General features: G+C 37.8%; 1 protein-coding gene across 1 annotated transcript in view; it reads right to left on the bottom strand.

Annotated features, from left to right (window-relative positions):
* LOC131040124 (pathogenesis-related protein PR-4-like) overlaps positions 1 to 23,262 on the bottom strand; it is a 41,833-nt gene extending 18,571 nt beyond the window's left edge. The window contains exon 1 of the mRNA XM_059220327.1: positions 23,095 to 23,262. Within this exon, the coding sequence (XP_059076310.1) occupies positions 23,095 to 23,262 (168 nt within the window). The remainder of the gene's footprint in view (positions 1 to 23,094) is intronic.
* Between the last annotated feature and the right edge of the window lie 284 nt (positions 23,263 to 23,546).

The raw sequence follows: 23,546 nt of genomic DNA, 5'->3' as shown, positions 1-23,546 counted from the left end.
TAATAATAGTAAATGCAAATAAGGACAATTTTATCATATAAATGAATCTAAAGATCATGATTATGCAATGATGAAATGATATAATGAGACTAATGCAAGTAAAAGAGAATGAACTATATGTAAAAAATGTAACTAAATGATATTAAATGCACGCTAATGAGGATTTTAAGATTTTAATAAACCTATATGCAAGTACATGATAATGAACTAGGTTTTATGCATATGTAACTAAACGTAATGATGATTATGAGTTATGATAATGAGTGCAAGGTTTGTTTTAACTTTTGCATGATGCCTTGATGATGTATCAAAGTACTCTGTCATGATTGTATCCAAGACCAACTCATTTTCCCATAACTTCTCACATTAATCTTGTTCACACTTGCAAACAAAACCATGCATATGAATAATAAATGATTAAATGGATGGGCGACATGCAATGGAATGCAATATAAATAGATGAGATGGAATGATGATCTATAGTGCTTTTATTTTCATCATTGAGAATGATAATATCGAACTTGGATGAGGCAGTAGGAACCAAGGATCAAGCATGGTACCTGCAAACAGACAACATAAATAAACAAAGAATATGGACCCTCGATAATGGTTCATGCTCATATGGTCGAGGTATACACTGTAGTCAGCAAGCCATAGTGATCCATGACTGTATTTTGCATATGATCACGTAGCTTAGTGAACTTCCCACATAGACACCATTAGGACATGCCCCAGGATTTCATCAGAATAATTCGCAGAAGACATACAAACAATGATTAGGAACCATCTCGGCCACTCTAATCACTTGTGGATATCTCAGAGTAGCATAGGAACCTGATAGAAATGAACTAACAAACCAACCAAGTACTTGATAGCTTAAACATAATTTTCTTGTCAAAGAAAATGTCATCTTGTCTTTGTTTTGGTAAGGAAGAATGCATCCTTGTGAAGACAGTTTGTGTGCGGTTGTTGATTGTTTGGTTGGAATGATAAGTGATAATCGTTTGATTATTTCACACTATTTTTTTGGTATCTACTTGGGTTTGTATGTACAAGGTGTTGCCATGTTTTTGTTTGTTTGATGTTTTTTGATGTTTTGTGGATTTTATGAGATAGTTTTCCAATGTTTTTGGTATTTTGATGATTGTTTTGAATGTTTTTGGAGTTTTATGAGAAAGTTTTGAATGAAGAACTCAATGAATCACAAGTAATGCAAAATCTATTTCCATCAATAGGTCAAGGGTATTGCCCCCAATTTTAGATATGACTATGGAAAAGAGGGATGCAAAACGCATGAAATACTATCCGTGATTGCAGATCAATAAAAAGCCATGGTTTGGATGGATGGATGTGTGGATGCAATGAATGTAATTGCAACAAGCTTGAAAGACAAGGGAGCCATAGCCTTTATGAGTGGTGCCTGTTTGCCAGGTTTTCACCATCGCACTTACCCAAGGTGGCACCAGAGTGGTTGTTCACTGTTTGGATGCATGATTTTTCTTTACTATTTTGATGTTTTTGTATTTTCTTCAAGATATTTATCTGAATGTTTTTGGTGTTTTTTTGGTATGTAAGGGAGCCTGATGCTCTATGCAGCTTATGTATAAAACCATTTGAGGTGCATGCTATTGATCAAATCTACTAGTGGTTCTCCTTTTGAAGTAGCCAATTGATATGCCCTGGACCCAAATACAGTAGTGATAACATATGGACCCAACCAATTTGATTCAAACTTTCCCTAATGTTCTCTGTTTGTTTGGTTATGAGGATTCTCCTGAGAACAAGATCACCTACCTCAAACATACAAAGTCTAACTCGATGATTATAGCTTCTGCTCATGCACTGCTGATAGGATTTGAGGTGGTTATATGCAGCTTGTTGTTTCTCATCAAGTAGCTCTAAATCTTGGAGACATGAGACTCTGTATGCTTCATCATCTATGAGATTATGCAAGGAAACCTGTAGAGATGGTATCTCAACCTTAATAGGAAGGATGGCTTCTGCTCCATAGACTAGTGAGTAGGGAGTTGCGCCTGTAGGGGTTCAAATGCTAGTTTGATATGCCCATAGTGTTGGATTCAATTGAAAATGCCAATCATGGTTGGAATCATTCACTATTTTCTTGAGGATTCTTAATATGTTTTTGTTTGATGCTTCAACCTGACCATTTCCTTGTGGGTAATAGGGAGTGGAAAAGAAGTGTTAGAAATGAAACTTCTCACAGAGCTCACAAACATCATGATTTTTGAATGGAAGCCCGTTATATGTGATGATGGACCTAGGTACACCATACCAAAAAATGATGTAATTAAGGATGAATGAGGTGATCTTCTTGCCGGTGACTTGGGTAAGTGGAACAACTTCAATCCACTTTGTGAAGTATTCGGTGGCGGTAATGATGAATTTGTGGCTATTGGATGAAGATGGATGGATTTTACCTATAAGGTCAAGGCCCCATTGATAAAAAGGCCATGGTGCTATGATGGGTTGCAATTTCTATGCTAGTGCATGTATCAGGTCTCCATGAACTTGGCATTTCTTTCCCTTGCTGACAAAGTAGTAGGAGTCTTTTTCCATGGATGGCCAATAGTATCCAATGCACATGAGTTTCTTGGCTAGGGATAGACCACTTGCATGAGTTCCAAAAATTATTTCATGTACCTCTTCCAAGGCCTTTGTTATCTCATCCTATTGTAGACATCGAAGGAGAGTACCATCAAGACTGCATCGGTATAGGGTTTCAGCAATAATGATATATCGAGCGGTTTGGCGAATGAAGGTTTTACATTGGTTATTCGATTGGTTAGGAGGAAGTGTGTGATCATGGAGATAGGTGTAGTACTCATCATACCATGGGGATTCAGAACCGACCAGGTGACATATCATCTCAGATTCGAGGATATCATAAGCGGGAATCCAAAGGTGTTCTACCAAGAACTCGTAGCGTGTTGAATTCTGTGGGAGATCTAGGAGAGATGCAATGGTAGCCATAGCATTAGCAGCTTGATTCTGATCTCTGGGTATCTGCTCAAAGGTGATAGTAGTGAATGATGCCTTTAATTTGTCCATCATTTGTTTGTATGGCATGAGTTTGTCATCCTTGGTCTGATATTCATCTATTGCTTGTCAAATGACCAGTTGGGAGTCGCCATATATCTACAGCTCTTTCAATTTCCATTGTATGGCTAGTCTGAGTCCTATAATCAAGGCTACATACTCAGCTATGTTGTTTGTGCATGGAAATGTGAGCCTGTAAGACTTCGGGATGCCTAGTGTATGAACCATCAAAGTATAGGGTTGTGCTGCTGTGATCATGAATATCTCTTTGTCTGAAAAATTGGAAATGAGAGGATGATCGCCTATGAGGGGAGCATCAACCAACTAATCTGTAATAACTTGACCCTTGATAGCCTTACTGTCCACATACTCGATGCTAAATTCACTTAGAATCATCACCCATTTGGCCAAGCGGCCTGTCAATGCTGCTTTGTTGAGTAAGTACTTTAGTGGATCGATCTTGGCAATGAGTTGTACTTTGTGTGTTAATAGATAGTGCCTCAGTTTAGTAGCTGCCAAGATTATTGCTAAGCAATCTCTCTCAATAGGTGTGTAATTGAGTTCATAGCCAACCAATGTGCGAGAGATGTAGTAAACAACACACTATTTTCCTTCTATATTGTGTTCAGCCAGTAGCACTCCCAATGTTATATTAGTTGCTGAAATATAGAGTAATAGAGGCTTACTCGAATCTGGTGGGATCAACAATGGTGTATTCATGAGATAGTATTTAAGCATTTGGAATGCTTGCTAACATCTAGCATCCCATTGAAAGTGGATGTTCTTGTGTAATAAGTGTGTAAATGGGTGGCACTTATCTGCCAGTTGTGCAATGAATCTTTGGATGGATTGTAGGTGCCCTTGTAATGTCCTTAGCAGACTGTTGTTCTTTGGAGGTGGCATGTCCATGATTGCTTTGACCTTGGCAAGGTCGACCTCAATACCTTTTCTTGAGACAATATATCCTAGAAGCTTCCTGGAGGTTACTCCAAAGACACATTTCTTTGGGTTGAGTCGAACATGATATTGTTCCAGTCTGTTAAAGATTTTCTCTAATATTTCCAGATGACCTTCTTTTGTTAGTGATTTTTCCAGTAAGTCATCAACATAATCTTCCATTATAGTATGCATCATGTCATGAAAGATGGTGGTCATTTCTCTTTCATAGGTCACTCCTGCATTCTTTAGACCAAAAGGCATTACATTCCAACAATATGTTCCCCATGGACATGTGAAGGCAGTCTTATGTTGATTCTCTGGTGCGATCTTTATCTTGTTGTACCCTGAAAATCCATCCATGAGTGAAACCATGGCATGTCCTACTGTTAGGTCCACTATTATGTTGATGTTTGGTAGGGGGAAGTCATCTTTAGGAAATGCTTTATTCAGACCTTTGAAGTTAGTATAGATACGGATGCCCCCATTGGGTTTTCCAACAGGTACAATATTGGATATCCAATCTACATAATCAATTGGTCTAATAAAACCAACATCTAGGAGTTTCTTAAGTTCTGCTTTGACTAGCACCGCAATCTGGGGATGCATCTTGCGAAGTTTCTACTCGACAGGTTTGGCTCCTTTTGCGATGGTGAGGTGATGCATGACTAAATCAGAATCAAGCCTAGGTATGTTTGCATATGACCATGCAAAGTTAATTTGGCACTTCTGGAAGAATTCTACAAACTTAGGTTGTTCCTTTGGAGTTAAAAGAGATGCCAGATGTATGTGGTGAGGAGTTCCAGGAGTCCCCACATTGTATTCTTTTGTCTCTTCAATAAGGATTGTTGATCATTCCTTCTATGTACTAGAAGGGAGAATGTCAAAACTTTCATCCTCCAGCGCCTCAAAGAGGTTTTCACCATTGGATACGCTCTTTCTTTTTACTTTTGTGGGATCAAACAGTGCCACAGTGTGGTTTTCACTAGAAGATCCATGTTTTATTGTTATATTTTGGTAGCTGAAAGGTTTGGCATCTAGCCCAGAGTATGTTGCACTATTAAGTTCAATGGCGAAATTAGCTTTGTGATCCCCACTTGGTATGTTATCCCATAGTTCCAAAAAGTTAATGATCGCCTCATCATTTTGGAAATGGTCAAGACATGGGGGATTAGGTTGGTTCCATTCGATGAGTTCAGGATGGATAATGGGCATTACCTCATCGATTAAGTTAAGTTCGTTAGAGATGTCAGTGAGGGTTAAGATGTTGTGGGGAAGTTCATTGATGGTACTCTCCCTATCAGAAGCAGGCGTTGGATGTGATGTAGGGTCTATGGAAGAAGTTTCTAGTTGAGGAATCCAAGAGGTCTTTATCTATTCTTCTCCATAAACAAGGATGTCTTTGCGAGGTGGAGGTAGTGATGTGTCTTCCTCATCTAAAGTATTAAGCAAGACGGAATCAAATTCCCACTCGTGTGAGTCAGTCTCTGAGTCACTTTCTAGCATCCGATTACTATACCATACTGGGATATCCTTTGAGTTAAACATTGTAGGTGTGATCAGTTGATGTACCATTGTAGATGAAATGATCAGCGCTACAGGAAGAATTATAGGGATCAATGAATCCGATATAGGGAGTATTGGTAGTGTTAAATCTGTTGTTTTTATTGGAATTCACAATGTTGTTGATACTACTGGGAATTATGATATAGTTGGTGCTGCTAAGGGTGTTATGGATGTTATTGCTGCTATTGATGGGGTTGCTAGTTTGATTGGTGGGATGATTGGTGCTGTAGATGATATTGCTAGGATGTTTAGCCTCAGTGGGGCAGTTATTGTGGTGCATGGTGCTGCTGATATAACCAAAGGTGACCTCCTTGTAATAGGCTGATATAGTGGTTTGTTGGGTTTCCCTTTGAATATGAGTTTAGGAAGGATCTCCTTTTGAAATCCTAGTCCTGTGTTATCTTTGGGCTTTAATTCTAGTTACAGCGGTTCATGTTGTCCTTGCTTGCAAGGTCCCAAAGCACTCTGACCATCATAACCCATTCTTTTCATAATGAGAAGGCCTTTTCCATACTGATCTATGGGAAGCTTAGCTTGTGGGATTTCCATGGTGATTGGGTCTTTATAGATCCATTCTACTAAGTCCTCATCTTTGGTTTCTTCTTCTTGACTCTTTCCAAGGATGAACAGTGTCAAAGTACATGCTAGCTTGATCAGTGATGTTTGAAGTAGCTATTGAGGTTTACCATGAGTTCTAGGAGAAGTAGGCATTTGCCCAACACAAAAGAGTTGGCTCAAATTGTACTCCCCAAGACCTTCCTCTGCTATTTTCATCTTGAGCTTCTCTTGCTTGGGTATAGTGGTGTTTGAACTGGAAAGAGAGGTTGGACTTACATATGAGGTGGATGAGATTGCTTCTCTATTGTTGGGAATAGTAATCTCTGGCTTATGACTAATATTGTGACAATATGCAAAGGGGTTTGCATCGCCCAGGATTGTGATTTCTACACCATTATGTGAGAACTTGATACATTGATGGTAGGTGGATGGAACAACTTGTATGGCATGTATCCAAGGTCTTCCTAAAAATAAATTATATGGCAGAGGAAGGTCTAGAAATGGATAGATGATGTGTTTCACCACTAGACCTACTCGGATCGGTAGCACAACAACTACTTTGGATGAACACTCTCCATCATCATAGGCTTTGATTTATTATCTTCTTGTGAGGATCCACTGATTCAATTGCATATCCCAATACTGTGACCAATTGTAGTGTACAGATATTTAGGCCTGCTCCATTGTCGATCAAGACTCACTTGATCCTACGTTGGTTGATAAACCCTTCAATATGGAGTGAGGCGTTATGAGGTTGCTGGAAGGATGTGTTGTCACTTTCAGAGAAAGTGAGACAAAGTGATGACCTGAGATTTCCAACCATGGCTTGGAACTGGTCTATATTTAGGTTTGTAGGGATTAATGCCTCTTGGAGAGCTTGATCCAAGATTGTTTTATGAGATGGAGATAGGGGCAATAGTTCTAAGATAGATATCAGTGCGAGCATTTTATCTAATTGGTCCACAAGGTTATACTACTTTGAGATAGATGTGGTGCCTTGTGGAGCTAATTTTATGGTAAGCTCGCCACGACGTGTAACAACATTGTAGTTGGAACTGGGATGTTTGATGGTAATAGTTGCAATTTGTTCACTGGCATCATACAGGTAATTCACAGTGTCATTATACGTGGCTTGCGTATAATCAGTGGTGTTTGTGTTTCTCTTTGAAGTGGAAGGACCCCTTTGATCTTGTGATGGAAGTGGATTTTTAAATATGAGATGATCATTGTTTGTTTTCTTTGGGTCATGTCCTTTGATTTTGATTTCACCTCTGTCAATAAGATCTTGAATAAGATCTTTCAATCTGTGACAATTTCTTGTCTTATGCCCTTTTCCTTGATGGAAATCACAATGTTCAGTATCCCTCCACCATGAAGGTTTTACCTGGGGTTCGTAATTTGATGTTTTGGGTAAGGTGACCAGATTTTGAGAAACCAACTAGTGCAACACTATTTCAATGAGTTCCCCTAAGGGAGTGTATGTTCATTTTGGTTTAAAATATTGTTGACGATGTTTGGGTTCTTCTTGAGGTACATTGCATCCTTGATTTGGAGGAGCAACTGTGTTATTCTTGGGTGTGGGGTTCTGTCCTACAAATCAGACCATAGGTTGTGCACTTTTGATAGTTCTTGCATCCACAACCCCATCATTGGCAACATTTTTGTTTTTGTTCCAAAAGTTAGGCTTGTCACTATTGAAGCATGGGCGAGGGCCATCCTTTGGTTCATTATATATCTTGATAAGCCATTTTTTGATGAGATCCCATTCACATTTTAAACCTTTTGTGATCATGTCATTGAAAGAGTCTGTGTCTTTTACGTCTAGGTGAAATTCCATTTCATCATTTAAGTTGGAAATAAATATTTCCACTAGTTCTTGTTCAGGTAACTAAAGAGAACGTCTGCTAGACATTTGATGCCATCGTTGTAGAAAAACTGAAAATAGCTCACCTGGTTTTTGTTTAGTGTTACATAGATCAGCCATTGTGATATCACGTTCAATGTTGTGTGACTAGTGTGCCAGGAACTTCTGTATGAGCTCTTCAAATGTCCTAATGCCACCTCGTAATCAAGAAAACATGATGTGGTTGTTCCTCCCAAGCTTTGGGGGAAAAGTCACATTAGGTATGTGTCCTTGTATGCCACTTCGAGGCAAGCTGAATGGAATTCTCTAACATGATCACGAGGATCTCCTTTTCCTCTATACTTTTCAAACTTGGGAGTTTCAAACCCTCGTGAAAAAGGTGGCATATGAAGATTCCTATCAAAGGGATAGGGACAAATGTCCTTGAGTGAAAATTGATTAGTTTTTACACAACTATGAAGTTGTTGGGTGAGATTTTTGACTTGTTGCCACAACATGTCTATTTCATTTGGAGGAGGAGGTGGTGGGGAATTACCTTGATGAAGGTTATATCTGATGTGATTTCAACCTCTTTCATCCTGATTATGACTTCGGCATTCTGATGCTTGTCTTAGTTGTACAACATCAAAGTCAGAGGGTAGTTTAGCCCCCATCTTGAGCAAGTCTTAAAAAGTGAGCATCAACATTGCTCCTGAGTATTTCATCAAAAAGTATATTAAAGAGAGGGTTCTCCTATTCCCTTTCTATTGCTGTAGGAGTAGGAGTACTTGGATTTTCATCATTCGCGTTTCCTCACAGAGCTTCTTGGAATTCATTGATATTTTCCTCCTCTTCCTCTTCAATTTCTTGTTGTCTAGACCTTGATCTGGTATGAGTCATTTTGTTTATAAGTTTTTGTTGAAGTTTAATGAAAATGATGATGAGTTGGTGATGAAATGAAAGATTAATGTTTGGTGAAGTGTTTTGCATACAGATCTCTAGAACTAAAGGTAGATGCTACCAAAGTTCTTCCTTGAAATTGCTTGTTGTTGTAGACGTATAAAAATGACCATATTCCTAAATGAATATTTTATTTTCATTCCTCTATTTTAGTTAAATCTAATTTAACTAAATCACCTACATTCCTCTATTTAATTAAGTAAATTATTCAATTTATTTAGTTAAATTCACTTAATCCCTTTATGTCATTTAATTGAATAAATCATTTTATTTAATTAAAACCCTTCTTCTTACCTTTTAATTAAATTTACATTTAATTAATAGTTTACCCCAAATTTAATAAATCTAATTTATTCAACTTCCCAAATTTCAACCAAATTGAAATAAAGTAATTTATTTTAATTAATTCTATTTTCCCTTACCCACTTGCATTTTCCTACATCTCCCACTTGCATCCTAAACCCTATTCCTAATTTCTTCTAGAATCCATCTAATCCTAATCAATTAACCCCAAACCCATCCATTATCCCCTTTTTTCTAAATTTGAGGAGGTCACTTCTCAAATTTGGAGTAAAGTCTTCAAAAGGCATTAAAGCCTTTATCCATTCAACAAGCTAACTTGTTGAATACCCTCAAATTTGGAAGGACTCTTACAAATTTGTCCTCAAAGTCTTCAAACCATTAATGGTTAACTAACCCTTAGTGGCATGGTTAGAGACTATTTGACTAACTTAACCTCCATCTAACCCAAGGGTCTCATCAAGCATTTATTGCTTTGACCATGGTTATTCCTTTAACCTTTGCACAAGAGTTTACCCCTTGGGTAAAAGCTTTATCCAATGGATAACCCTAACCTAACCTTAACTATTACCTCCTAGGGTAACCATGAGGTCTTATGAAGCATTTAATGCTTCTTATCTCTCCTCTCAACCAGCCTTATGTTGACAATTGTCACCATTTCATTGGTGAAAATTGAAAACATGGATTGACAAATTTCAAACTTGACCCTTGATTAACTCTTTCAATCTTGACCATCCATTGCTCTATTTTCACTATAAATAGAGATCTCATTCCTCCATTTTAAGGATCCATGCAAGCTTATAGTATCTCATTTATGCTCAATTTTATCAACACATCTAGCTTCTCTTTGTAATAGGAATTAATCTAATAAGCATTTTAGATTATTTCCTTTATCATTAGCCTAACTCATAAACTAGTATATCATGTTAGGATAGTATTGCTACTAATCTTGTCATCTTATAATCTAGTTTATTACATTTGTAGAATCATGCATAGATAGGATGCATTTTCATAACTAAATCAATCATAAGCATCCCTCGTTCTTGTATTTGTCATCCCTAAGCCACTTTTCTTAGTGATCTGAGAGCAAAGGCATTGGCTTGAGGGACTTTGTGAGATAGAGAACCATGGAACCAACCTTGGGAAGTTGAGTCATTCTTCGTGACTCCATAACTTGCACCAAGAAGTCCTGTGAGTGTGTGGACAAGCCTCTTTGAACTTCATTTATTTTATATTTTAAGTTTCATCGCCCACCATGGGGCTCTACCCCATTAATCAAATTGGTTTTTAAAAATAAACACTTCTACAAGTATGCGAGAAACAGGAATTAGTGCGTAGGGAACATCCCATAGCGCATCTGGTGTATCATTTAGCGCATACAGACTACTGTTTGGCACGTGGGACTCATTTCGCAACATGTGAAGATCATATTTTAGTGCATCATCCTCACTAACCTTTTCCTATAGGTCTCGGTGCAGAAGAATAATAGCTTAGCGCATTTGGAAAATAGCTTAGTGCATCGGGTCTTTCCGATAGCGCATCCTGGCTATACAATAGCATGTATAGTTTTTTTTGTAGTGCATCACAGATAGAGGAAAAATCAAAAACTGTAACCGAATGTAAAAATTAGACTTGTTGAAGTTCACAAAAACCCACAGATTTTCTAACAATTTTACTTGTATTTTGTAGGGTTTTAGCAAATTTCTTGCAGATAGGAGCTTGATTTTAAGATCATTAAATAGTTTAAGTTCTTACCAACTTAGTTAAGTTAGTTGAGATATAAACTTCTTTTGATTATTGTTAAAATTGAACTCACTTTTGTTTGGGCTTTAAAAAAGAACCACAAAACAAATTTTTTTCTTACTTTTATAGGAAGAGAAAATTTTTAAATTGGGTTTTAGAAAAAAGAGAAACAAATTAAATTTTTTCAAGTTTTGCAAACAAATGGATTAAAAATAACTTCACCATCCTTTGGTGTATAAAAGGATCCATTTTAGGTTTTAACAAAGTAAAGAACCACACAAAATCCCAAAAGTCTTTTTGCAACTAAAGAGGGAAGATATTCCCCTTTCGATCGATTTCTTTTGTAGACGAAAATAGTGTTCATTTTGTTGACTAGGTTATTTTTAGATCATAAAATCATTGCCTTGAAAATTTAAAAATAACACCATGTTTTTGTGGAGCAACATCTCCATGTAGGATTAACAAATCATTGCTTTGAAGGGCTAAAAAGAACTTGTGTGCTTCATCTCAAAAGTGGAAGGTATATGCTCTCCCCTTAATTGGGTGATCAAAAAGCCAAACCACTCTTAAAGCTTTCTTTAATTCAAGCAATAAATCCTTTAGCAGGCCTACCTTCTCAAGGGGTTGAAAAACTCTTAAAGCCATTTTTGGCTGGTGTGAAGGGAACGACCTAAGTGGGAAACAAATTTGAAGCCAAGTGTTCCAACCCACTATAATAAAAAGTGGAAAGTGACGAAAGTCCTTTTCAATAGTTGCACATAGTGATTAGCCTTCCCCCAACATCTTTACTATACATAAAGTCTTTGTTCTAAAGGTTGGGAAGCCTCCTGAGGGAGCTTATCACTGACAGTCGAACAAGAAGCTTGATTACAAACCATAGCATAGAAACTTTGAGCTGAGTCAATAACCAGACATTTGCAATATCATAGTGCAAGGGTGGGGAAGAATCCACCCCCAAGATCACTCACCATATATCTCCCAAGATAACTACTCAATTGTGAAGCAATTCACTTTGGGTTAATTTTTGGCAAAAGGCAAAAAACAGGCACCCCCTAGGGGGTGACATGGCTGTTTAAGCTAATGGAGTATTGAGACTAGTGGGCTATCATATTGCTTATGACCCTTGAATAAAGAGTTTGATTGAAATGCATTTTGTATCTAAACTTGTTGATTTGAACACATCCTCGCAGAACATACACTTATTGTTTAGATTAAGCAAAATGGTTGTCTCTTTGGTGCCATGCTTTCATTTGTTATTTCGGAAAATCATCTATCAAAACTAAAAACTCAAGGAAAAATTCCAAAATTACAGAAAACACCTAAGTCAATATATTTTAGGGCAGTTTAGCACATAAGAGCAACCTCTTAGCGCATAGGAACCATCTTTTTGTGCATTGAATTTTCTCTTTAGCATGTCGAGTCTTATCAGTAGCGCTTCACCAGAATCTAAAAGCAAGCAGTGGCAGTTAACGCGTTTTGAAAACAGTTTAGCGCTTTGAAGCATCAGCTTAGTACGTAGAGGTCAAGCTTTAGCACGTAGGGTTTAACTGTTAGCGCATAACCTTTTGAACCAAAGCTGAAGCAATATTAAATAGTATTAACCAGTTAGCATGTATCAAGGGGGAGCGTAGCGCATGGAGTCTTTTCGCTAGTGCATAGAGAAGTTTTTATAGCGTATTGCGACTCTATTCTAGCACATAGTCAAAACCAGAAAAACAGGGGGCAAAACAAAGGTCAATTTTGAAAATTTTGAAAACAATTTTGAAAGCTTTCCTTCATCAGCCTAAACTTCGTCAATTAGAAAACAAAAAACAGAGTATCAAAAGCTATTTCTACAAGCAAATTTCCATCAAGCAAAGTTGTCCGAAAATCTCAAACTAGTCACAAGATAAACATATCTCTCCTATCAAAATCAAGAAACATCATCACAAATATCAAACAGGTCCTTCCATCAAACAATTTTTTTTCCAAAAACACACTTGTTTAAAACTCTAAGTTGTCGAATCGAGTTTCCATATCGGGAAAGCTTGTATTCCATATCATTTGATGCACTTTGTCATGAGGGGGCATCTAAACCTTCTTTTTGATAAAGTAAGACTTCAATTTCCAAAACAAGCTAAACTAAATCCAAAACAAATAAAAGGACACCATTGATTGCTTGTGCATGACTAATCCTCATATTCTGAGAAGAAAGAATATTTATCATAACACTAAGTTGAAGAAACAACAACCAAGTTCTTCAAAACTTGCCAAAAGAAATAGATTTTTATACATCAATTGCCAACTCTTCAAATCTCATCGCACATTTCTTCGTCATATATGCTTGTATCTTCAAAACAAAACAAATGAATTTGACAAGGAACCCTTGAGGAGTAGGGCATTCTATCAAAAATCAGCATTCAATCAATGCATAAAACAAGGAGGGAAGATCAATCCAACCTTCTTTCTCGAAGAGTGCATCACTTATAACATACCCCGATTAGAACCACCAACCCCTGAGCAAAACATTGAAGAAGAGTTCATTCCTTTTGTCATAGATAGCTTCTACTAGATGCTCATTGTTACTCGCTCTCAACGAAACAAACAAAGTGAAATGGAACCGGAATCCAGCATGAATCAAAGATTATCAAATCCTTTCAAGCATCCAAATCTAGAGGACATCGAAATTTCTGAAGAACTTCTTTAAGAATGTCAAGAGAGTGCTTCATTTCAAAAACTTGTGGAAAGACTCATGGAAAATGACAAGAAAAAATACCTACTCATGCTAACAAGCAAAGGAGTTCAAATTTCTAAAGACTTTGACATGGACATTTTTAAAACTAGATCTCAACATTATGAATATCAAGAACAAAAAGAGAGGAAGAAACACGTGACCCTGAGCAAGATACCCCTAAGCAAAATATCCCTAAGCAAAATATACCTAAGCAAAACATCCCTGAGCAAAACATACCGTTCCATACACCATTTCAGCCTAGAATTAATGAAAGGGAAGAATTCTTCCCTCAGGAAAATAATACACCTTTGATTGCTCTTACTCAACAAATGCAAATGTTACAAAGACAAATACAAGACATGCAACAAGGGACGACAGTATGATATTCATTAACTGAAATTTGTCCTTATCCATTTGACAAAAGATTGAACATGGTACCTTTTCCTCCAAACTCAGACATTCCCAAATTTGGCAAATATCATGGGAAAAGTGATCCTCATGATCATGTTCAAGAATTTTGCACAATGAGTCTTGAATTCACCCATAATGACACTTATTTGATGAGGTTATTCCCAATAAGCTTGGGCAGACAAACAATGGAATGGTTATCCAGAATCACACCTCCTGTCAGATCATTTGATGAACTAGTCAACAAATTCATAACTCAATATTCCTATAACATTCAACATGCCATCACCATGTTAGACATCTGTAACACCAAACAGAAAAACAATGAAACACTCATGGTATTCCTTCAACGTTGGCAGCATATGGTTTCAAGATATCCTCGTGATGTACCCGAAAAGGAAAAGACGGAAATTTTCATTGACATCTTGAATAGTGAGATGAGTTACAGACTCAAACTCCAATGCATACCATCTTTTGCTAAATTGAATGAGAATGGCATCTAAGTAGAAGAAGCACGTGTCAAAAAGGGAATGTTGAAATTTTTCAAAGAAGGAACAAGTTCATCCAATAACAACAACCAAAACAACAACAACTTGGACAAATCCAGATTCTAGATCAGAAACAAAAATAATGGAAATGAAGGAGGAAATGAATCAAATGATTCAAAATCAAAGCAGCCCATGCTCGCATTATCAGGTAATCCTCAAGCTACAAAGAATCCCAAAGGTGCTAACCCAGGAACTAACACTTATGCACCGAATACCAATCAAAATCAACTCAACACAAACAACACCAACAATACCCAAAACAATAACACCAATAGGCATCCTGATCCAAACTCACGGGGTAATGTAAACAACTTTCTGAAATGCATTTACACCACTAGGGTAATCACTGGAGTTAGCATTCAGAGAACTCCTGGCAAACAAAACTTATCTCTTTACTAGCAATCAACAACTTTGAACCACAAATCAAACCACCCTGGTGGAATGACTCACACTTTTGTGATTTTCATCGCAACAAAGGTCATCAAACAAATGATTGCATGAGGCTAAAGAACATTGTTCAGGACATGATTGATAGAGGTAATTTAATGGTCGATGGCCTCAAGACAAATGGTGACCACAGAGCTTTCAAGAATCCTCTTCCAAACTACAACAAGGATGGAGCTTCAACCTCAAACGATACACATGGAGCTCATATCAATCACATATACAATAACACCATTAATCACATATCAGCTGAGGACAATCAGGTCAATGTTATCACAATCAAAGATAGGCATGAACATGAATCCGTCAACATAACAACTAGAGCTCAAAAATATGTCTTGAAGGGACATATGTCAACAACAAACACCGTACCCAAAATTCAATATGATCTAGTCAGTCAATTGTGCAAAACTCTTGCTCAAATATCTATACTGGAATTGTTAAAACTTTCGCCAAAACAGAAAGACGTGTTGGAAAAAGCATCATTAGCAACAAATGTACCTCAAGATCTGGATGCTGACAAATTCCAAGCCATGCTGGCTCATATGACAGGGCCTCATAACCTCACTTTTTCTAAGCATGATAATATCTCATTGAGCTATCCACACAATACTCCACTCCATATTGAAGTCATGGTCTATAAACACCGAGTTAAACGAGTATTAATAGATGGAGGAGTTGGACTTAATATTTGTACCTTAAAACTTATTCATGCATTAGGCTTCTCTGAGGAGTCTATTGATCCATGCAAAAAGATCACTATAAAGGCATATGATAATGAAGAAAGATCATCCAAAGGAATAGTGGTGTTTCCAATTCAAGTAGGACCAATACGAAAGGATACTATGTGCTAGGTCTTAGACATATACCTCACATACAATATCTTATTAGGTCAACCTTGGATACATGAAATGCAAGCGGTACCCTCCACTTATCACCAGTGTGTTAAATTCCCCTACAATGGGTAGGAGCTTTCTATATCAGTTGATCATAATCCATTTCAGCATTGTAATGCTATGGGGGCATCCCAAGACAGCTTGGTTCCACATAATAGAGAGAAACAAAATTCCTCAGCACTAGATCTTCAACAAGAAAAGTCTAAATCATTATCTATGGATTTCAAGCAGAAAATGAAAATCAAAGAACAAAGAATGGGAGAATACTCTTTGGAACCCATATGTTTGGCCAACTTACCAACATCACCTAGATCTCATGGATTACCTACAACATCAACACATCAAGCAACTCAACCCATCACCAAGTTTGATGGCACATTCATCCAACTCAACACTCTAGCACATGAATCTGAGGAAAAGGACATCCTTAGTTAGCTATACAAAGATGAGGAAGAAGATAGAGAAACTACTATGGAAGTAGCTATGCCAACACAATTGTATAGAAAAGGCTACTTAATCATGCAACAAATGGGATACAATGGCAAAGGACCTATTGGTAAGTGGAAGGAAGGCATCACAGAACCATTAGATCCTCCTTCACAATTCAGTAAAGACAAAAAAGGATTGGGCTTTGAACTCACTCTACTACCAAAGAGGGCACCACACAAATATCAAAAACCTTAGTGGAAAGCAAAGAATAAATACAAAGAAGACTCCTGGTAGGAGGCACTATTTGAGTCAGCTGAGACAATATGCAAAGAACGTGAGCATCAAGAACAAAAGCAATGCCAAAGGCAACCTATCAATCAAAAGAAGGAAGCATCTATTGCAGAAGCACATCATATTCAAGAACCAATATCCAACAAAGAAGAATCACCTCCTGATTACATCATTCCTCCCCGAGGAGAGATAGTATATGAACAAATGCAAAGAGTGGAAGTAGGATCTGACACAAAATCAGAGAAAACTATCAAACTTGTCTCAATTATCAAAGACTTGTTCTCACCCTACAACATACTAGTTTACAACACTGCTAGAATCTGGGATAATACCTTTGAGATTGATTCCAATGAATTTGAATGGGGCAGCTATTCTAATGTTACTGAAGATATTTGTGCAAATGACAGTAATACACCCATCTCTCAAGAAGAATGCAACATAGAATCTAGACCACTTGAATTTGGTCCACAAAATATCTATGACACCAAGGAGAAAGAGTAGCAATATTATGTGCAAGTCTATATGAAAGATGATACCATCGAAGACCTTGATGAAATCCTTAACTTCTTTAACACCCTAGCCAATCATGATGATACCTCCATCCTGACACTTATAGCTGCAAAACTTGATCCACTAAATGACTCCTTACCACTTGTCTTTCCTGACCTCATAGATTGGGACGAGCTTGAAACTCATGATATACCAATTTTCCCAAATGATGAATCCATTATCCATTACTTATGTACCATTACCCCGGAGACAGACTCTACCAGTAAACAAAGTAATGACATCTACAATCAGGGGAGTGCCAAGTCTTTCCATTGCAAAAATAAGCAAACTAAAAGATCTACTCTTGAAAATTAGTTAATGGCAGCAATAGATCACACAAAAGTAAAAATAAAGGATGCATCTAAGGGTGAAAACCTTTTTAAGGAACCTAAGGATGGGAGACTTGACACTCTTCCTAAGCATTATCATGAGAAATCACCCATATTGATTGAGCCCACTCAATCAATCAACATTGGTACTACATAAGCAACCAAAACTATAAACCTTGCAGAATCTCTGATAGAGGAAGAAAGATCAGAATTTATTATATTTTTTAAAGAAAAGCAAATCAAATTTGCTTGGTCATATGCAGATATGCCTGGGATTGATCCATAATTAATCATGCATCACTTTTCCATTGCTCCAGGAGCTAAGCCAGTCAAGCAAAAACTAATAAAGATGAATCCACATGTAGCACTCATGGTTAAAGTTGAGTTGAAGAAACTATTAGACGTCGGATTTATTCAACCTATCGACTATGCTGAATGGATTTCCAACATTGTACCCATATCAAAACTAGATGGCAGTATTAGAATCTGTACTAATTTTAGAGATGTCAACAAAGCTTGTCCAAAGGATGGCTTTCCTTTGCCCAATATCGACATAATTGTAGACCTCACATCAGGCTATGCAATGCTATCACTAATGGATGGTTTTTCAGGCTATAATCAAATAAAGATAGCCCCAGAGGATCAAGATAGAACAATGTTTACCTATCCATGGGAAAATTACTATTGGAATGTCATGCCTTTTGGCTTAAAGAATGTAGGAGCAACTTATCAATGAACAATGACAACAATCTTTCATGACATGATGCATACCTTCATGGAAGACCATGTAGATGATTTACTAGCTAAATCCTTCACCAGAGCAGAACATCTAAACATCTTAGAAAAGGTTTTTGATAGATTGGAAAAATTCCAAGTTAGGCTCAACCCTAAGAAGTGTGTCTTCGGGGTTACATCGGGCAAATTACTAGGCTACATAGTTTCAGCTAAAGGTATTGAAGTGGATCCAGCAAAGGTACAAGCCATTATGGAGATGCCACCACCAAAGAACATCAGCCAGCTTAGATCTCTACAAGGATGACTCCAATCAATCAGGCGATTCATCGCTCAACTAGCAGATAAAAGTCTCCCATTCAATCATTTTCTATGAAAAAATGTACCATTCAGATGGGAAGCCAAATGTGTCAAATCCTTTTATCAAATCAAGCAGTATCTAATGCACCCACCAATTCTAGTACCACCAATAGAAGGGAAACCACTCATCCTCTACATTTCAACAACAAACATATCATTGTGGGCATTGTTAGCACAAGAAGATCAACAGGGCAAAGAGCGAGCTATCTATTATATCAGTAGGACATTGAACGGATATGAACTCAACTATACATTCATTGAGAAATCTTGTCTAACAGTGGTTTTTGCCTCTCAAAAATTCTAACACTACATGCTAGCTCACATAATTAAGCTGGTTGCAAAAATTGATCCTCTCAAATATTTAGTCAGTAAAGCAGCTCTTATAGGCAGATTGGCTAAGTGGGTCATGATCCTTAGTGAATTTGATATCCACTACACAAAGCGAAGAGCTATCAAGGACAAGCAATTGTAGATCAACTGGCAGAAGAACCACTACAGGGAAAGCAAACTATGTAGACCAAATTTCCAAACCGAGATGTTCTTGCTATCTCCACCAAACAATGGACCTTATATTTTGATGGATCCTACATGCAACATGGCTCAGGTGCTGACATTCTGTTCATCACTCCTGAAGGACACATTATACCAAGATCATATAGGCTTATGTTTCCATGCCCAAATAACATTGCTGAATATGAGGCATTGGTTATAGGCATCAAAATGGTCGTAGAATGGAGGATCACATAATTAAAAGTCTACGGAGATTCACAACTAGTCATCAATCAAATCAACAATGACTATTAGACAAAGGATGACGAGCTGCTACCCTACAAGCGAATGGTGGATGATTTCAAACAATATTTTGTACATTTCACCTTTGAGCAAATACCAAGGTTGGACAATAGAGCAACCGATGCCATGACTACTATCACTTTACTACTGCAAATTCCAAAGCAACAATGTCGTTACGAGTTTTTGGTAGAGAAACTGTTCTCCCCAGCCTATGACCATTCAGAATCCCATGTTATCTATACCTTGACCAGTTCCGACTCTCCGTTATATAGACCAATCTATGACTATCTTAAGAAATATATCCTACCCATTGACCTATCTCGAAACCAAAAATGTAACTTTATTTGACAAGCCGCCTGTTATACTCTTACTACTGATACTTTGTACCGTCAAGGTCTAGATGGTACTCTTCTTTGTTGTCTTGATCGTAATGAATCTGACTCCGCTTTACATGAGCTTCATGAAGGTATCTATGGCACACATTCAAGTGGTACTACTCTTGCTAAAAAGCTTCTAAGAATGGGATATTACTGGCCAACAATGGAAAAAGACTTATTATTTTGTGAAGAAGTGTCCTAAATGTCAAATCCATGGCAATCTTATACATGCACCAGCATAGGAACTACAGCCATTCACAACATCTTGGCCCTTTTGCCAGTGGGGACTGGACTTGGTTGGCAAAATTCATCCTTCATCTTCAAATGGACACAAGTTCATTATAACTGCAATGAAATACTTTACCAAATGGATTGAAGGAGTCCCAATGACCATAATGACTGGGAAACAAATTGCCTCTTTTATCCTTAATTATCTGATCCGTAGATATGGCATTACAAGTTCCATCATCACAAATAATGGACGACCTTTCAAAAACCAAGATGTGCGAGAACTATGTGAAAAATTCAAAATCCAACACCATTTTTCTACACCTTACTACCCGCAGGGAAATGGTCAAGTAGAAGCATCCAACAAGATAATATTAAAAATCCTAAAGAAAACAGTCAATGATGTAGGAAAATATTGGCATGTACAACTCAATCTAGCACTTTGGGCATACAGAACTAGCATCCACACACCAACAAGAGCTACACCATATTCATTGGTATATGGATTTGAAGAAATTTTACCCTTAGAGGTAGAAATTTCATCTCTTAGAGTCTCTCTAAAAGGCCTAACTCCAGATGAAGAGTATTGAGTTAACCAACTGCAAGAGCTCGAGCTTCTAGATGAAAGACGTCAATGTGCCTACACTCCTCTCAAAGCATATCAGCAACATATGTGCAGGAGCTACAACCACAAGGTCATTCCTAGAATTTTTAAAATTGGTGACCTAGTACTCAAGGAAAATCCCAGGAATCAGTAGGATCGAGAAAAGAAAGGGAAATTTGAACCTAATTGGTTAGGTCCCTATGTCATTATATTAGCTAAGCTGATCAAGTGCCTATCAGCTAACAACTTTAGAAGGAGATGTGCTCGATGAACCAACTAACAACATCCATATGAAGAAATACTACACTTGAGTAATCTAATGCACGGAAAAGTCAAAAAATAAAAAAAATAAAAAAATCAAGAAAAAGGTACAATAAAAGCAACTGGTGAAAACCTGGCAACAAGCGCTATTGTGAGAGGATAGCTCCTCTATCTAGATCCATACCATTATATCCACAGTAAAGCACCATCGGCCATCGCCCGACATTTTTACCACAATATTCATCCAGGACATACTTAGCGTAGTCACTATCCTGGTTTCTCCACATATCCTTTCACCGCATCTCACCATGGCTTGGTAATCACTGTAGAATCCACATTTAGAAGCACACTTGACTAGGGGTAGTATAAACTTGCAACACATTCAAGCCATCAAAACTTGTTGCAAACTTAAAACATCATATCCAACAAACAACACTTGCACAATCGCAAAAGCAAAACATTGATCACTTAACAGGATTCACAAAATATGATGGATGATTTTCTGAAGTATCAAATGTTGTATCTTGCATAAAGTTTTTACTATTTTTGCACTTGAACTTTTTGAATTGTTGGATCCTCTAAATTTTGTCAACAATGCTTCAAAGCTAGAGAATGTCATGGGGACTCCAATATTTTCTTAGATTTCTATTTATGAGGCGATCATCTATACTATGTAAATACTTGTCTCAAGACATGATTCACAACATATCACTGAAGACATGATTCCACTTTATGCATACAAATGATTTAATCTTGTTTGTTTCTACACAATCCGCACTCAAGTCGTCCTGGTTCAATTATACCTTGACGCTTGTGCTATCTTGCAAAATCAAAAATCATGAAAATTTTTCTCAAGTCATTATGGTTCAACTATACCATTATGCTTGTATAAATTTTCAACATATCCTAAAATTAATCAATGCTCAATGATGATACATACAAATAAAGCAAACAACATGTGGCTATATAGGGATGACAAGTACAGAATGAGGATGCTCAAAATCAATTAGTTGCATATCATTTTAAAACTGGCATAAGTCTCACAGCATATCATTATCATACATCTCATTTTTAAGATACATCTCATAACATATCATTATCATACATCTCATTTTCAAGATACATCTCACAAAATCATGCATTATAACATCATATTCATCACATATCACATCACATGAAAGCATTGCACCATCATAGCATAAACAACAACATGTAGAAAACATAATCCATAACACATCACATGAGGATCAAAGAAAATGGTGTTGTATATATATCTCAAAAAATGATTAATGTACAAAATATGTCATGTTTGTGCCAATACAACAAAATGATTAAAATACAATACAGACAACATCTCTCAGTTATGAATATCTTTTGAAGGAGATGATCTCGCTGCAAATGTCCCAGGACCTGGATCTCTAGGTGGATCCAGTCTAGGAGGCCCTGTCATGCCTCTGCTCTCTGTCCTCGACCCAGTATCTCGAGATTGACTCAATCTCAATGCTGTAAAACTCTATACTCGATGCTCCCTGGGCACCACATCCTCATAATGATACCGATAATACTCTACCTCCTTGGCTCTCAAAGCCATTCCTCTCAAGGTGTCTCTCATTGGACCACCTGCTGCAGCTCTCTGCAAACTTGCTACGAGCTCCTCTGCTCGACCCTGATGCTCTATCTCAGTATCACACTCTGTGGTCAGCTAAGTAATCTGACGTTGATGCACTAGAAACTATGTTTGCAACTACTGCACTGACAACTGCAAAAATCTAATCTGTGCCTCCTCTAGATGCATCAAAATCCACATCTGCAGGGGTACCTATGAAGGGGTACCCCCTGTCCCTCTACCTGTCCTTGGTGCTGGTGGAGGTAGCACATCTGACCTCCTCCTCTAGGCCAATCGTCTGACATCATCATACCCTCCCACTGCCACTATCACCTCCCCAACCCTCCCCTCACCCCCATCTCTGATAGCCAAACCTCCTCTCCCTCTATCCATCATAGCCCACCGCACAGCTCTCTCCGCCCGTATCCCCCTATCACCACCATCTCCACCCCTATCTCCTCTCCTCCCTCGATCCAATTTCCCTCTATCTCCTCCCCGACCTTGTCCACCTCCTCCACCATCTCCGCCATCACCTCCTCCTCCATCACCACCTCCCTCATCTACCTCTACATCGTCATCAAAAGCCAGAATCATCTTAGCTGGATCCGATATCCTGTCCACTGCACACACTGTGAACAGTCCTGCGAACTCGTTAGTCATCCCTACATCCACTATCTCAGGGGCATAGTCCCAAATCTGGCCAACTAAATGAAAGAACTCCTCCATGGCCATTGCGCTATCAATCGTAGGTCCCCAATCTGGAATGTCCTATCTCCGTCGAGCATATAGGCATGCTCCCATGGAATCCCCTGCTATTGACCATACTGCCGCAGCACCCAACTATGCAGAAACCTCTCAATAACAAAGGGCATCCGCCCTATCAGATATTTTGTCATATAAACATAAGGAATCTCCATCCCATCCTCGGCCCATTCCTCGTAACCTATATATGGTTGCCAGATGATCGTATCAATATCATCTAACACTCTCCTCCACTGCTCTAGTTTGCCCAGCTT

The sequence above is a fragment of the Cryptomeria japonica genome, chromosome 5, assembly GCF_030272615.1.
Source record: "Cryptomeria japonica chromosome 5, Sugi_1.0, whole genome shotgun sequence".
In the NCBI taxonomy this organism is placed as follows: Eukaryota; Viridiplantae; Streptophyta; class Pinopsida; order Cupressales; family Cupressaceae; genus Cryptomeria; species Cryptomeria japonica.
This window is presented reverse-complemented; position numbering and strand designations above follow the sequence as displayed.